The sequence below is a fragment of the Rousettus aegyptiacus genome, unplaced genomic scaffold, assembly GCF_014176215.1.
Source record: "Rousettus aegyptiacus isolate mRouAeg1 unplaced genomic scaffold, mRouAeg1.p scaffold_m13_p_5, whole genome shotgun sequence".
Taxonomy (NCBI): Eukaryota; Metazoa; Chordata; class Mammalia; order Chiroptera; family Pteropodidae; genus Rousettus; species Rousettus aegyptiacus.
The window spans coordinates 13573695-13590081 of NW_023416308.1; the positions used below are offsets into that span (position 1 = coordinate 13573695).

Consider the following 16387-nt stretch of genomic DNA (forward strand, 5'->3'; position numbering starts at 1 on the left):
CTTTGCCATGAACGTAAGGTAACAGCTTCTGGTCTCTTCACCTTAAATCTCTTAACACCCTTCTAATAAGAGCGATGTCATCTGCTGGCTGTGAGGACTGGCCCCTCACCCCTCTCCAGCATTATCTCCTCCACTAGGACCCTGAGCTTTGTCCCTGGGCTGCCTGAGGCTCCTGCATAGCCTGTACTGTTTCTCACCTCCAAACCCTGCGCACAAAGCTCCCTGCTGCTTGGATAGCCCTTTCCAGCTTTCGATCCAGAGCGTTTTTTTTTTTTTTTCAGAGTATAATTTAGGGGTGGGACCTGCATCCAAGCCTGCATGCTATCTATGAAACTTTGAAACCATCTGTTTATGCTTTTACTCACTGCCCCTCCCCTTAAGGCTATACTCTCAAAATCTGAAGTGGGTGTAACTTCTGGCATATAAATAAAACGTTATTGTACTGATCTGACTACATGAGTGCTACACCATGTTATTGTCTTTAAGTTCAAAGATAAAGCCATAACATTTATTGCTCTTTAAGTTGTTCTTGCTGGACTCATAGCCATGCATTTTAACCACAGTGTGAAGCCCTTCCCTAAAACCTTAACTCCCGAGAGAGTAACCTCTCTCAGCCGAGGCCTTGTCAGAAACCCTTCACTGCTGGATCCTCTTTTGACCTCTGGGATTCTGTCACTCCTTTCCGGCCCGTTCATTTACCGGGTCTTGGTGTCTTTACCTCTTTTTTTTTTTTTTTTTTTCAATAGTTGATTGTAGGTAGCTGTGCATTTTAAATTTCAAATCCTTTTCAGAAAGAAGTGAGGCAGGGGTAATATGAAGGGGGATGCCGTTCCGCCCCTGTTTCCCTCTAAGTGTTCCCCAGGTTTCCGTTGCCTTCAGAGCACTGCCTCAGGTTTAACAATGATATGGCCTGTCATTTAGCGACCACTTGGGCCCACACATCAAGCTCGGCGCTTCCCAAGTATTACAAGTGGTGGAGCCGGGAGTCTGACCGCAAGCTGGCGCTCCAAGCCACAACGGCTCGAGGACCGAAGCCCGGGCTCAGGAACTGTCACAACCGTGTGCCAGGCCTCTCCGAACCACATCGGACACCGCCAGCAGGATTCTAGGTAGCCGGCTGGCGGGCGAGCGGCGCGTGCGCCCTCGCTTATTGGCTGGCGGAGCCGGCACCGGAGCCAATGGGAGTGCGCCTTGTTGTTAGGCGCGTAGCCGGCCGGTGCGGGGGTCGGGGCGGACAGGCCGTTGCCGTGGAGACGCCTGGTGAATTCCTGGGCCGCTGGTTTGGGGACGCCCCCCGGGGTTGGGGGCGCGGCTATACCGAGCCAGGGGCGTAACTGCGGCGCGGGCCTAAGGGGCGGTGGGCGCGGGGCCGAGGCCCGTGCAGACGCAAGAGGCTCCTGGACAGCCCCAGTGCCACCGTCGGGGAAACCGAGGCTGGAGAGCGGGAGCAACGAGGCCGGCCTCCGGGCTGCTCCTCAGGCCTATTCACGGCTCTTGGCGCCGCTCTGGGGTGCTTAGGACGGGCTTGGGCCTCCGGAGTGGTTTACAGTGACAACAGCAGGAGCCACCATTGACTTAGTGTCGGCCGAGTGCAAAGTCCAGCGCTAACCTTTGACTCACGTCCTTTCACTTCGCCTTCACTGCAGCCTTGCGAGGTGAGTGCTGTTATTAGCGCCATTTACGGGGGTGGAAACTGAGGCCGAGAGACAGTGAAATGACTTGTCCATCCCACCCCACCCCCAAGCTAACCAGTGGGCCAGTCCGACTCCACACTGAAAATCTTAACAGCACTGCTTCCCTGAGGAGGCTTATGGGCCTAGATGGAGTGAGTTTACTGACACTCGCTGGTGTCTGCACAATGGCTTTGGGAGCCACTTAATTCTTTGGGGCCTGAGTTACTACAGCACGTGACTGTAGGAGAGTCGGAGCCTGTGCGGCCGAGGATCCTTCTGTGTGATTCATAGCTGGTTAGAACTAAGATATCCTTAGAATGGTCTTGTTTGAGGTCGGCAAACTTTTGCAGTACATATAAAAATATTTATAATAAATGTCTATATAGATTTGCCAATTCTGGATATTTCATATAAATGGGATCATGTGTACTATGTGACTGGTTTCTTAGCGTAATGTTTTTCATGGTTTATTACTTTTTATGCCTGAATAATATTTCATTGTATGGATATACACATTTACCCATTTATTAGTTAACGGACATTTGGTTCGTTTCTCCTTTACGGATTTGTGAATAATGCTGCGTGAGCATGCCCTCATTAATTTTTACAGTAGCATATTACTTCATTGTGTCCAGGTACCATAGTTTATTCATCCATTCTACCATCTAGGGCCAGTTTTCTTGCTTTCGATATCTTGCAGTTACAAACAACCCTGCAGTGAATACCCTGTGCATGTGTATTTTGGTATCGTTGGAGGTGAATCTTCAGGGGTAGATTCCTAGAAGTGGAACTGCTGGGATGAAAAGCAACTGCATCTGTAATTTTACCTATTGTCAAATTCCCCTCCAGAAGGGGCTGGACCAAGTTGCATTCCCCCCAACAGTGTATGAGAATAGTGCCTGTTTCCCCACAACCTCACCAACAGAGTGTGCTGTTGTACTTTAATTTTTGCCAGTGATGTGTGAGAAATGGTGTCTCAGTGCTGTTTAATTTTCATTTCTCTAATTATGAGTGAGTTTGAGCATGTTTTCATATGTTTGAGAGCCAGTTGTATGTCTTTTATTAGTAAGTTGTTTATATATTTCCCCTGTTTTTCTGTCAGGTTTTTGTTTTTCTGCCCTCAGGGCTTTTTTTTTTTTTTTTTTTTTTTGTGGTAGCGTATACTTTACATGAAATGTACCATTTTAATTATTATAAAGTTAACGTACAGTTTTGTGGCACTAAGTACATCCACATGTTGTACAACCATCACCACCATTTATCTCCAGAACTTTTTTCATCTTCCCAAACTAAAACTGTGACCATTAAACAATAACTCCCTATTCATCCCTCTCCCCACCCTCGGCAACCACAATTCTACTTTCTATCTCTATGAATTTGCTTTTTCTAGGTACCTCATATAAATGGAATCATATAGTCTTTGTCCTTTTGTTGCTAGAGCCGACCGATGCCAGGTTCTTGGGTCCCAATGTCATAAAAATGAGCACTGTACCTGATAAGAAGTTCAGCAAGCAAAACTTTATTGAGAGATAGCTAGTGCACCAGGGAACCAGCAAGAAGGAAGGAGCTGGCTGATTCCTGGATGGGATTGTATGCAGGTTTTTTTTGTGGGCTATGCAGGGAGAGAGAGAGGGCTAGGGAGGGGAAGCTGGTGGACTGTCTCACTGTCATTACTGTCTGTGGTCAGCAAACAATGTCTCCCTCTCATAGGTCAGCAGATATCTGCTCAATTTTGTCTTAGGACAAGATTTCAGGTTCTGTAAAAACAATTGCTTGCTTTTCTTACAAAAAATGAAAAACTTAATGAGAATGGGACATGTTTGTTATTTTTACAAGGTATGCTCATTGCATTGTGTTCTCTTGCCTTTTTAGTTATCTATATTTAGGATGTGGGCAGCAGATAGTCAATCAGTATCTCGGGCTTTTCCCCTTTGCTTTCTTGACCTCATAGACAAGATGGAGTCTGTTTTTAAAATGATATCCCCTTTGTTATTCCTATGCTAGCTCACTTTTGTGACTGACTTTTTTCACTCAGCATAATGTCTTCAAGATTCATTCATGTTGTAGCATGGGTCAGAATGTCTTTCCTTTTTAAGGCTGAAGAAATATCCTGTTGTATATATATACACTATGCTTTGTTTATCCACTCATCTGTCAATAGACCCTTGGGTTGCTTCCACCTTTTGACTGTTGTGAATAATGCTGTGTCTCTCAGTTTTTAAGAGCTTTTTATATATTAGGAATATTACTTCTTTGTCTATTGTATATGTTTCAAATATTTTCTCCCAATTTATTAGTTGTCTTTTGACTTCTTTCCAATTTAAAAAAAATTAAAAATTTTTCCCAGTTTTATTGATATATAATTGATATATAGCACTGTGTAAGCTTAAGGTGTACAGCATAATGAGTTTGGCTTATATTGTGAAATGGTTATCACAGTAAGCTTAGTAAACATGAATCATCTTCTATAGATGCAAAAAAAAAATTGTTTTCCTTGTGATGAGAATGCTTAGGATCTACTCTCTTAACAGCTTTCAGGTGTACCAGGCAACAGTGTTAACTGCAGTCTTCATGTTGTACATCACATCCCTAGTACTTATTTATCTTATAACTGGAAGTGTGTGCCTTTTGACTACCTTCCTCCAGTTTCCCCTCTTCCATCAGCCACAAATCTGATCTCTTTTTTAGGAGTTTTTGTTTATTTGTTTGTTTATATTTCACATGTGAGATCATCCAGTATTTGTCTTTCTCTGACTGACTTATTTCACTTAGGATAATGCCCTCAAGATCCATCCATGTTGTCTCAAATTCTAGGATTTCTTTCTTTTCCTTTTTTTCCTGTGGCTGAATAATATTACATCGTATATCTATACCACAACTTCTTCATCTATTCATCTGTCGATAGACACTTCCATTGTTTCCCTGTCTTAGTTATTGTAGGTAATGCTGTAATGAGCATGTGGGTGCAGGTATCTGTTTGATACAATGTTTTTGTTTCCTTAGGATATATTCCAAGAAATAGAATTGCTGGCTCTTATGGTAGTTCATTTTTAATTTTTTGATGGAACCTCCATACTGTGTTCCACAGTGGCTGTATCAACAGTGTACAAGCATTCTCTTTTCTCCACATTCTTGTCAACACTTGTTATCTCTTTTCTTTTTGTTACTAGCTATTCTAATAGGCATGAGGCGATATCACATTGTGGTTTTGATTTGCATTTCTCTAATGGTTAGTGATGTTGAGCACCTTTGGTCATTCATGTATTTTCTTTGGTAAAATGTCTATTCAGGTCCTTTGCACATTTTTAATTGGATTATGAATTTTTTTTATTTTTATTTTTTGAGGTGTGCAACTTGTTTATTTATTTTGGACCTTAGTGCTTTATCAGTATATGGTTTGCAGATTTTTTCCCCCTATTCTATAGGTTGTCTTTTCATTTTGTTTATCAGTTCTTTTGCTGTGCAGAAGCTTTTTAGTTTGATGTAGTTCCACTTGTTTATTTTTGTTTTTGTGTGTGATTTTTTTGTCACACAAAATTTAAAACACTTTTATGTAGTTAAATTTATTAATATTTTCTTTTACGGTCTCTGGATTTTAAATCATAGTGAGATAGCCTTTCCCTATATAGGGTTAAAGAGGAATTCAGCCACATTTTCTGCTAGTACTTGTAGGATATTTTTTTTTCATGTCGATCCTTACTCCATTTGGAGTTTATATATGTCTGTGGTGTGACGTATGAATCTTTCCAAATGGCTACCAATTTGTCCCAGCAACATTTGTTACAAAGTTCATCTTGACCCCAGTGATTTGAGATGCCACCTTTGCCATATTTTGAATTTTCATATTTGCTTGAGTCTAATTTTGGACCTGGTCTCTCAATCTATGTATGTGCCAAGTACCACTATTTTAATTATTAAGGCTTTACATAGTATGTCTTAATGTCTGTTAAGACTCATCTTCTTTTTCTTTTTCTTTTCCACTGTTTTTCTAGCTATTGCATTTTTGTTTTTCTGTATAAACTTTAGTGTCAACTTGTCTGGTATCTTGTTGGTATTTTTATTGGGATTGCATTGAATTTATAAACCAACTTAGGGAGAACTAACATCTTTATAATGTTGAGTTCTGTCCAAGAACAAAGCGTATCTTTCCATTTGTTCAAATTTACTTTAGTGTCTTTAGGTAATGTTTTAAAATTTTCCTTGCATAGGTTGTACATTTTTGTTAACTTTATTAACTTTATTGCTAAGTACTTAATCATCTTGTCGCTATTGGAAGTGGGATTTTTTTCCTACATATTTTGTTTCTTGTTTGTGTATGTGAAGGCAATTGATTTTGTGTATTTTATATCATGCTATTTCACTGAGTTTTTTTGTTATTAAGTTTTATCATTGATTTGGGGGTTTTTCTAGGCATTATATCATATTATCTGCAATTAATAATAGTTTTACTTCTTCTTTACTCATTCTTATACCTCTAATTGTTTTCCCTTTTCTAATTGCATTGCGAATACTCACAGTGGTGTTTAGTATCAGACATAATGGATATCCTTGCTTTGTTCCTGATGTTAATGGAAGTGCCTCTAGTGTTTCTCCATTAAATAAAATTCTGATTTTAGAACTAAAGTGTATTTATATATATATAATCATGTTAAGAAAGTATTCCTATGAGTGTTCCCATAAGTATAGAAAGTATTTCTATATCTTGAGTGTTTTTATCATGAATGGGTGTTGAATTTTGTCAAAGACTTTCTCTTATATGGAGATAATCATGATCTACCCCCATTAGATTATTTCATTGTATTTTCACATGTGTAATATGTTTGGTTTCATTGTTAGTATTTCTTTAAATTTCTCCAATTTTAGTTGCATTTCCTTTCACCCAGAGGTTGTTTAATAGGAATTTCTTCAATTTCGGATAGAAGGACCTTTCTTCTTTTGTTGTTGGTGATGGTGGTGTTAGTAAATTCTAGTTTTAATGTATTGTGATCATAGAGTGTTGTTTTGAATATTTTTACTTTACAGAAGTGTTTTCTTTGTGACCTAATATGTGATCAGTTTTTTCCTTCTTCGTGTGTGTGCGTATGTATGTATGTGTGTTTGAATGTACTATGAGTACTGGAATAGAATATGTAGTCTCTATTATCAGGATGTAGAGTTTGACAAACATCTGTAAGATCTCTGTTCACTTTGTTATTTAGATCTTCTGTCTCCTTATTTTTTTCTCCACTTGATCTGTCTTGTACTGAGAGTGGTGAATGGCAGTCTCTTATTATTAATGTGTTTCTGCCTATGTGTCCTTGCATCTCCTGTGGTTTTTTCTTTTTGAAGTTGGTTGCTGTGTTATTCGGTGTGTATTTTTAAGTGTTATAATATCAATGTGAATTGTGCCTTTTGTCACATTTAATATATGTGGACTCGAATTGCACTTTGATATCTGGATTGTTCTCCTGCACTCTTAAAAATTGTATTTATTTTTATTAAAATACTTTTGTATTTATTAAATTTAATTCAGTAAGTTGAATGACTTGACCTCTTTTGGAAGTGTACAGTTTTCTGACTTTTAACATGTTAGATTTGTATAACCTTCACCACATGAGGATATAGAACAGTTCCATAACTCCCCAGATGCTACCCCTTACCCTTACCATTGGCCTCACCACTGACATGATGTCCATCACTATAGTTTTGTCTTTTCAAGAATGTCCTGTAAATGGAATCACACAGTATGCAACCTTTCAATACTGTCTTCTTTTACTCAGCATAATGCTTTTGAGATTCATCCAAGTTGGTACATGTATCAATTGCTTGTTTCTTTTAATTGGTAGTAGTATTCTATTGGATAAATAGTATTCTTACTGAGCAGTATTCCATTGTATGATATAGCGCAACAATTTATCCATTCACATGTTAAAGGATAGTTGGGTTGTGTCCAGTTTTTGGTGATTTGAATGGAGCTTCCAGAAATATTTATGTACAGATCTTGTGTGAATATTTATCTAGGGTAAATAACTAGGAATGAGATTGCTGTGTAGTATGGTAAGTGTATATTTAACTTTATAAGAAATTGTTTTCCAGCATGGTGGTACCATTTTCCATTTCTGTTAGCAGCGTATGAGAGTTTCAGTTACTCTGTATCCTCAGGGGGACTTGGCATTATCAGGTTTTTAAAAAACTTGGGAATTCTAATAGGTGTGTGGTAGTATCTCATTATGGTTTTAACTCACATTTTTTCTCATGACTAATGATGTCGAACATCTTTTAATATACTTATTTGCAATCTGTATCATCTTCGGTGATGTATCTTTTCAAGTCTTTTGCTTATTCTTTAATCGGTAATTTTTTAAATTATGTCACAGTATCTGTAACAAAATTTACCATTTCAACCATTGAAAATGTATGATTCAGTGGCATTAAATAGATTTGGAATGTTCGGTAACCATCACCACTATTTCCAGAAATTGTCATTATCTCAAACAGGAACTGTAGCCATTAGGCAATAACTTCCAATTCCCATCTTCTCCTGGCCCCTGGCAACCACCATTCTACTTTTCATCTTTGAATTTGTCTATTATAGGTACCTAATATAAATGAAATCATACAGTATTCGTCCTTTTGTGAGTGGCTTATTTCACTTAGCATATTATTCTGAAGGTTCTTTCATGTCGTAGCATGTGTTAGAATGTACTTCCTTTTTAAGGCTGAATAAGATTCCACTATATGAATATACCACATTTTATTTATCCACTTATCCATCTCTGGACATTTGGGCTGCTTCCTCCTTTTACTATTGTGAACAATACTGCTATGAGCAAAGCTGTACAAATATCTTTTTAAGTCCTTGTTTTCAGTTTTTCCAGGTATATACCTAGGAATGGAATTGCTGGATCATACGGCGATTCTATTTTAACTTTTTAAGGAACTACCAAACTGTTTTCCACAGTGGCTGTACCATTTTACATTCCCACCAGCAGTGCACAAGGACTCCAGTTTCTCTACTTCCTTGCTACCTTCTGACTTCTCTCCTGTACTTTCTACTCCTTCGTGAAAGAACTGCCTGCCTCTTTAGGGTAACAGGAGGTAGAATTGGGGTGACTGAAGCTTGTCAAGAACCTCCCGAGTACCTGCACTCGTGGGCTTGCCAAGGGGTGCCCTGGTGCGTCAGCTGCTCTCTGGCCAGAGGTACTCCCAGTCTAGTGAGTGTCGACCCCATTTTAGACATACAAGAAAACCGAGGCTGGTAAAGGGTCAGGACTCAGACATCATGAGGCAGAGGTTGGGCATACTCTGAAATCTTCCCATTCCGAATCCAGTGCCCTTTTCATTTTTGCTTCTTACAACCCCAGATATAGAGAGGACAGCAAATTTTTAGAGTAAGAATGGTGAAAAAAATCAACCAGAATGTATTTATTGAATGCTTGCTCTGGAAGTGAAGGTGGAAATTTGTGGAGCTATGTGATGCTCTATGGGATTGGAGGTCCTCTGGGATTCAGTGGGCTGAGCCCAGGGGGTGAGTTGAGACAGTGGCTGTGAAGTGGTGACTTGAGAAGCTCTCCCACTTCTTGTAACCTCTGATGGCCTTCATGGTGTTTTCATGGCCCCTGGGGCTGAGGGCTCTGCTCAGAGTCACTAGGAAGTGGCTCTGTCTGCACCATGGGCCATTGGCCTTCTGGAGGGTGGTCAGAGTCTAGAAGAGACTTCACTGGGAGTAGCGTTTGGTACCTTGAAAACACATTTATCTTTAATCCTTATTGAAAACTCTTTAAGTTTATGGATTTTTTAGATGCAGGTTTTTAACATAGTGGTAAAAAATACATAACATAAAATTTACCATTTTAACTATTAAGTGTGAAGTTCAGTGGCATTAAGTATGTTCACATTGTTGGGCACCCATCACCACCATGTATCTCTAGAACTCTTTTCATCTTGCAAAAATGAAACTCTGTCCCCATTAAGCAATAGCTCCCTATTCCCCTTACATTTAGCCCCTGGCAACCACCATTCCACTTTCTGTCTATGAATTTGCCTATTCTAGGTACCGCATATAAGTGGAATCATACAATATTTGTCCTTTTGTGACTGGCTTATTTCACTTAGCATAATATCCTGAAGGTTCGTCGATGTAGTAGCATATGTCAGAATATCCTTCCTTTTTAAGGCTGAATAATATTTCATTGTATGGCTATGCCACAATTTGTTAACCATTCATCCATCCATGGCACTTGGGTTGCTTCCACCTGTTGACTGCTGTGAAAAATACTGCCAAGAGCATAGGTATGCAAATATTGTCTTCGAGATCCTGCTTTCAGTTCTTTGGGGGTATATACACAAAAGCGGAATTGCTGGGTCATATGGTAACTTTGTTTAATTTTTTTGAGGACCATCATATTTTCCACAGCAGCTGCACCATTTTCTATTCCCATCAGTAGTGGATGTGGTTCTGATTTCTCTACACCCTTACTAATCCTGTCATTTTTTATAGCCTTCAAACTGGTCTGCCTACCTCTAGTTGTGTGTGTGTGTGTGTGTTTCCCCCTTTATGTTTCTAAAATTTTATTCTCCCAAAAACTCACAGTGGCTCCCTCGTTGGCTACAGAATGAACTTCCAGCTCCCTGGCACATCACCCTCCCGAGGTGCCCATCCCTGCTCTCAGGCCCCGTGCTGGCTGTCGCTCATCTCCCACCTCGCTCCCGCTGCCCCTGCTTCACTGCCCACCGTGGTAGTGCTGTCCCTGTCTTGAGGCTAATGAAAAGGCTTACTCTACTCCCCCAGCTTCCTTGATCCCTTTGAAAAAATTTTCTTCTCCACCTTTAGATGTTGCCTTGTTTCTCTTTATTTCATTCAACTTCTTAAAAAAATAATTGTTTATAGATCCATTGCCTCTGCTGAGCAGTGAGCCCTGGAGGCAGGAGCTGGTCTCACTCTTCCATGTCCCGGTACCTGGTGCCTTGCCTGGCAAGGGCCCATGCTCAAGCTGAGAGACTGAGGGGCTCTGTGTAGCAGACCACACAGGTGTCTGAGGCAGTCATTCACCAGGTTGTGTGCCTAGTGTTGGGGAGGCCCATGGCTTTGGGAACTGGTTCTTGGTGGGCCCCTGGCATTGTGATTTTCTTGGCTCTTCATGGGTCTTTCCTGTGTCCTCTCCAGGGGACTTGTGGACTAGCGCAGTCTCCGCCAGTGATGGGAAGTGGTGCTAAGCAGCAGTACTGAAGCTCTCTGAGTATGGTAAGGACTGATGATTGCCTGATTTGTTTTTCTGTTACTTCACTCCTGGCAGTGAGGGGTATTTTCCTGGGTGGACCCCAAAGGCTCTCACTATGAGGCAGCCTTCCTTCTGGGAGAACCTTCAATACATTCAGGGGTATGGAAGCTTGACCTTCTGTTGAAGCAGCTTGCAGGGCTTCATCACGGTTGCTAGAAAGGCACAAAGTTAACTCACTTTGTTAGAATCTGTTATTGCAATGCCTGGATCTTCCTCTCTGCTGGGTCATTGCTGGGTACCTCCAGGCTCTGTTCCATTTGCAGTGAGTAGTACCCAGGACATGCTCCCTGATCAGATTGGTATGGTCCCCCCAGACATGTTCGTCCTTTTTTTTTTTTTTTCTAGTTGATCATTTGTTGTTCATTATTCACATTCTGAGAAGGCCATAGCTGTTTGAGGCAGAATAGATAATGGAGCAGAGTTGTAATTATTGTGGGTTGTTGAAGAGACAAGTGACATCTCATTTAAAAACAACTCCTCTCTTCCCTCAAACCTCTGTTTCTAGATTCGAATTGCAGCCTTAAATGCCAGCTCCACAGTTGAGGATGATCATGAAGGAAGTTTTAAAAGTCATAAAACCCAGACAAAAGAGGCCCAGGTATGTAATCCATGGTCTTCCTCTGCAGGTAGACCTTGCTTCTCATTTCTCTAGGTGGCATCTCATTTTAAATGCATTCACATGTCTTCTTAGTGGGATTTTAGGGGTGAGATCCTGGAAGGTTGGAGTGTTAGGATTGTTTCCACTGCAGAGGGTATAGCTGACAGTTAACATGGCCTTGACTGTTTGGCTTAAAAAAGATGAACCTTTGTACTATGTGAAAACTTTTTCTGTGTTTTTTTTCTCAGGAAGCAGAGGCTTTTGCCTTATATCACAAGGCTCTCGATCTGCAAAAACACGACCGATTTGAGGAGTCTGCCAAGGCCTACCATGAGCTGCTGGAGGCACGCCTGCTGCGAGAGGTGAGGCACCAGCAGGCCAGCAGGGAGGCCCTGCAGCCAGCCGGCCTGGGTCTGACCTCTGCCCTCCCACTTCTTGGCTTGATAACCTTGAGTATGTTATTTCCCCTCTCTGCCCCTTAGCTTCCCCACCTATAGATGTTACCTGGATGGGTAACATGGGGATGAGCCTCAATCTGAAATTGATTTAGGAAGATGATGTGTATTTCATAAGGAAGAAAGGTTTTTGTTTTCAAGTACTCAGACATCAAGCACAGAGGTGATGTGCAGTAAGGAAGCAGACAGACTCCATCCACAGGCATTTTCAGTATCACGTAGTTTCCTAGTTGAGCAGAATCTCTTATAACCCTAGAAGGCAGACACTTGTGTCTCAAGCCCCTCCTTTGTATGGTTTTCCCCACTGTTGAGGTAGATGCTAAGTGAGTTCTAATTGTCTGCAGAAAGCATTTATCCCTTCCCTCCCTCAAGGTATCTCTTCATATCCTAATTCTCTAGCTTGTCAAGATTCTTTGGGGGCCAGTTTAGTGTCTGGAAATTAGAGCTGTGGGAATCGTGACCTGCCTTCCCCTACTGGTAGGAAATGAGTGAGAGCCCAGAGAGGGAAAATGACTTTATGCCACTTTTGCTGGATGCCATCTAGGGGCAAGGTGCTCTCCCTCAGGCCACAGTGGAGCAGGCCTTGGAGACATGAGCCGGTAAGCTTAGCACTGAGCTGGCAGTCTAAGAACAGAGCTGATTCCAGGTGGGCTCAGCACCTCACGGGCCAGGCATATGCTCTTTGACCAAAGGACACTGGCCATATGTCAGCCTTGTAGTTACAGGTGTGTCCACTGTGTCCATCTCACTCTATATCACTTTTAGCCTTAAAAGACTGTTTTAGCACCCTCCCCCTTTCTTATAAAAGTGAAACATGTTCATTGTAAATGAAAAGTACAGAAAAGTTTCTTTTGACACTCATCTGGCATTAGTATACTTCATAATAAACTAAACTATATAATTATTGTCTTACAACCACTTGTCATAAACGGGTCTGGAATACAGCTGACTCTGAGGAAGTGCAGTCTTAGCTGGTGGACAGGCTGGAGGGGGCTTATTGGGGTGATCCTTTCACCTCTCCTGGGCATCACTGTGTCTCTCATAGAGGATGGAGAATGGTGCTGACTCCATCTGGTCCGTAGGTGGAGGTTAGTTATGAGAGCTTCTGCTGTTATTTGTGGATATATGACTACTTATTCTCTGAAGTAGGCTGACATCCTCTATAACTGCGTTCACACCTCTTTTTTGAACAGTTCTGTGCCTGGGGCCCAGCCCTGGTCAGTTCAGTCTTTGGGATCTTTCTTCAGTATAAGCCAGACAACAGTAGAAAATAGTGAATGGGGCTTGATTTGAGTTCTTCATTTTTTTTTTTTTTTTTTTTTTGGATGGGATTCATTTAGAGCTCTAGGGTAGATTTCTTGGATTAGTAAAGGGATACTTCCTGAAGATTCCATGGGTCTTGCCTGTTCCAAATGTTAAGAATGATGTGTGAACGTGACCTGCCCCTGGAAACTGCTTCTTTGTGTCAGCCAGCTTCTCTGTTAGAAAATGTTTTACTCTTTGTCCTGTGGTTGGAGCAAGTTTTTCTAATCAGTGGTTAGAAGTTATAAGGTTTTTAAGAGTTGTCATAAAAACTGTAGTGAAATAACTTTTTACATAAACAGGTTTATAATCTTTATGGTCATTAGCTCTTTCACTTTTGATATTTAAAGTAGGAATTATTCTCGATGTTATAGAGCTCCTTGGGACACTAACTTTTTAGTTAAAGTAACTTGTCCCCAGTCATGTGATAAGTTAGAGTTGGGAACTGAGCCTCCTAACTCCTACTCCAGGGCTCTTTCTGCTGCAGGGCATGTTGGGCTGTGTAAGTGGCTGCCTAGGCATCCTCCTCACACTCTGTTTCTCATCTTCAAACTTGCTGAGGGGGCCCACTAGGCTGGCTTACCGATGCCAGAAAAGTCACCATCCAGGCTTGAACCCTCATGCATGGCGGTAGTGGTAGAAAGGGTTTTCCCTGTATTTTTTGATGCCCAGACTACCAGCAAACTACCTTATGGTGATCTGGCCTTTCTTCTCTGCCTGCCGGAAGCTGGAGGGGTCCTCTGAGAGCATCTGGCACAGCGCTTTCATTTTTCAATGGAGGGAGGCACCTGACTGGCCCAAAGGCCTATGGTAGAGGCCAATCTGGAAGTCAGGTGTCTTACTGAGTTCTTACTGAGGCTTTCTGGCCTACTGTTACTTCTGTTCCTGTTTGTTTTGTTCACAGGCAGTTTCATCTGGTGATGAGAAAGAAGGGTTGAAACACCCTGGGCTGATGCTGAAATATTCCACGTATAAGAACCTGGCCCAGCTAGCAGCCCAGCGAGAGGACCTGGAGACAGCCATGGAGTTCTATTTGGAGGTGCGGTTTTGGCAGTGCTCACCTCCCTTGGTGTTTTTGACAGTTCTTGGTGAAGGGGATGAGGTTGTGGTCTTATTGGCTGAGAAGAAAATTTTGTAGTGGTGTGTCACCAAGCTGTAGTCCCCAAGGCCCTAGTCAGTGGGTGATAACAAGTTCAGAGCAGCCTGGAGAGCAGGGGCCAGCATGTGCATTCTTCCCCCGACACTTAGGGCACATGTGACTAGGTGAGTAGCTAATCTCTCTGGGCCTTCAGGTCTATACCAATATAATAGGAGTAATAAAAAAGAGGATGGATATGAAAATTAAATGAATTGGTACATATACAAGTGCTAAGAACAGAGCCTGACACCTGGCACCCTGTTCCCATTCATAATAGTATTGCCATTATTTTTACATTACTGTCACCATCTCTGTAGGCCGCTCCAAAGTGCCAGACACTGTGCTAAATGCTTTCCATTCATGCGCTCATCTTTACAGCATTGTGCAAGGAAGGTGTCTTTATCCTTATTTTAGTGATGGGGATGCTGAGGCTCAGGATCATGCCACTAGTCCATGCAGGAGCAGAGGTGTGAATGAAGGTCTGTCTCCAGTGCCCGTAATCTTTCTAGAAACCCAGAGGGCTCTTGCATTTTCTTTTAATTCTCCTTCTTTTACCTGTCAAATGTGTAAGAAATACTGATGTTCAGGTGACAAAATATATCAAGAAAACATTCCTAATTAGGTAAATTGGTCCATATAACTTCTATTTGCAATTTTCCTGGGTAGTTTGAGTGGCCGGGCTGGTACTGTGCCCCTCCTGTCGCCACAGGTGCCCGCTCGGCAAGAGAGCTGACTGCGTGTGCGTTCTCTTCTTGTGCTGCTTCCAGGCGGTCATGCTGGACTCCACGGATGTCAATCTCTGGTATAAAATTGGACATGTGGCCCTGAGGCTTATCCGAGTCCCCCTGGCTCGCCATGCTTTTGAGGAAGGGCTGCGGTGCAATCCTGACCACTGGCCCTGCTTGGACAACCTCATCACTGTCCTGTATACCCTCAGCGATTACACAAGTGAGTTAGACTTTGTTGCATTCTCCCGTGTGCTTGTGTTTTTGGGATGGGGGAGGGTGGCTTGGGTAAGCTGGAAGTCAAAGTTAACACTGAAGGTCCTTTCACCCAACTGTCAAGGAGAATGGAGATGTTTTTGCATTCCTGCTTTATTCTGTTTGCCTTTCTTAATTGAGATCTAATATGAGCTTTGTAGACATAAGTAGTATACTCTTTGAGTTTCCCTTTGGTTATCTCATTTCATCCCCATGTGATCTCATCCTATGTCAGAAGCCATTTCTGTAACTTGCTGACAGATGGCTTAGCAGCTGCAGCTTGGCTCTTTCTGGTGCCAGGAAGCTCACTACCTCTTGAGGCAGCCTGTTCCTTTGCAGAACAGCAGGGCTGCTGGAAAGATCTCTGCTGGACAGAGCCCCAGTCTGCTTTCTAGTTGCTTCAGCTTCCTGTTCGCAGCCTTGCCCTCTGCCCTGCAGAGAACACATCCACCCCTTACATGGCTGGTCCTGAGGCGGGCACTGATTAGGCGTTCTGGCCTTGGGGGTTCTGGGCCTCCAATGGAGGTCAGCCTCCTTTTTGTGCCCTCTGAGGCCACAGCGGTGGGTGGCTTTCGAGGAGCACTCTGAGCAGGGCTAGGCATGCTGCAGGCAGGTCCCATTAAAACCCAGTCATGCTGACAGGTACTTGATAGCACTTGCAAGGTTTGTGCTGGGAGGCTGACTTGCAGAGGCTTTTCCTTCCCTTCATATGGACAGGTAGCCTAGATGGAGTGCGGCGAGAAGCACTGGGCCCTGATCACCCTTCGCTGCCACCAGTTTTTGTTCTCCACAACCATTTTTTAATTGAGGTAAAACATACACATAGTAAAGCGCACATCTGAGGTCCATCAGTTTGTATGTCGAGGTGCAAAACATTTGCAGAGCCCCAGCAGGCAGGCTGCTTTGGGTTTCTTCTCAGTCATGACTACCCACTGAGGTGATTTCGATTTCTCCCTTTTGTCATGGGATGAATGCAGCCTA

General features: G+C 42.3%; 1 protein-coding gene across 3 annotated transcripts in view; it reads left to right on the forward strand.

Moving 5' to 3' along the window:
* The first annotated feature begins 1199 nt into the window (after positions 1-1199).
* CABIN1 (calcineurin binding protein 1) overlaps positions 1200-16387 on the forward strand; it is a 135825-nt gene continuing 120637 nt past the window's right edge. For all 3 annotated transcript variants that reach the window (XM_016126130.2, XM_036220352.1, XM_036220353.1), the window contains exons 1-6: positions 1200-1655; positions 10819-10896; positions 11439-11531; positions 11780-11893; positions 14193-14327; positions 15194-15374. In XM_016126130.2, coding sequence (XP_015981616.2) covers positions 10894-10896; positions 11439-11531; positions 11780-11893; positions 14193-14327; positions 15194-15374 — 526 coding nt within the window. In that variant the 5' untranslated portion in view covers positions 1200-1655; positions 10819-10893. The remainder of the gene's footprint in view (positions 1656-10818; positions 10897-11438; positions 11532-11779; positions 11894-14192; positions 14328-15193; positions 15375-16387) is intronic.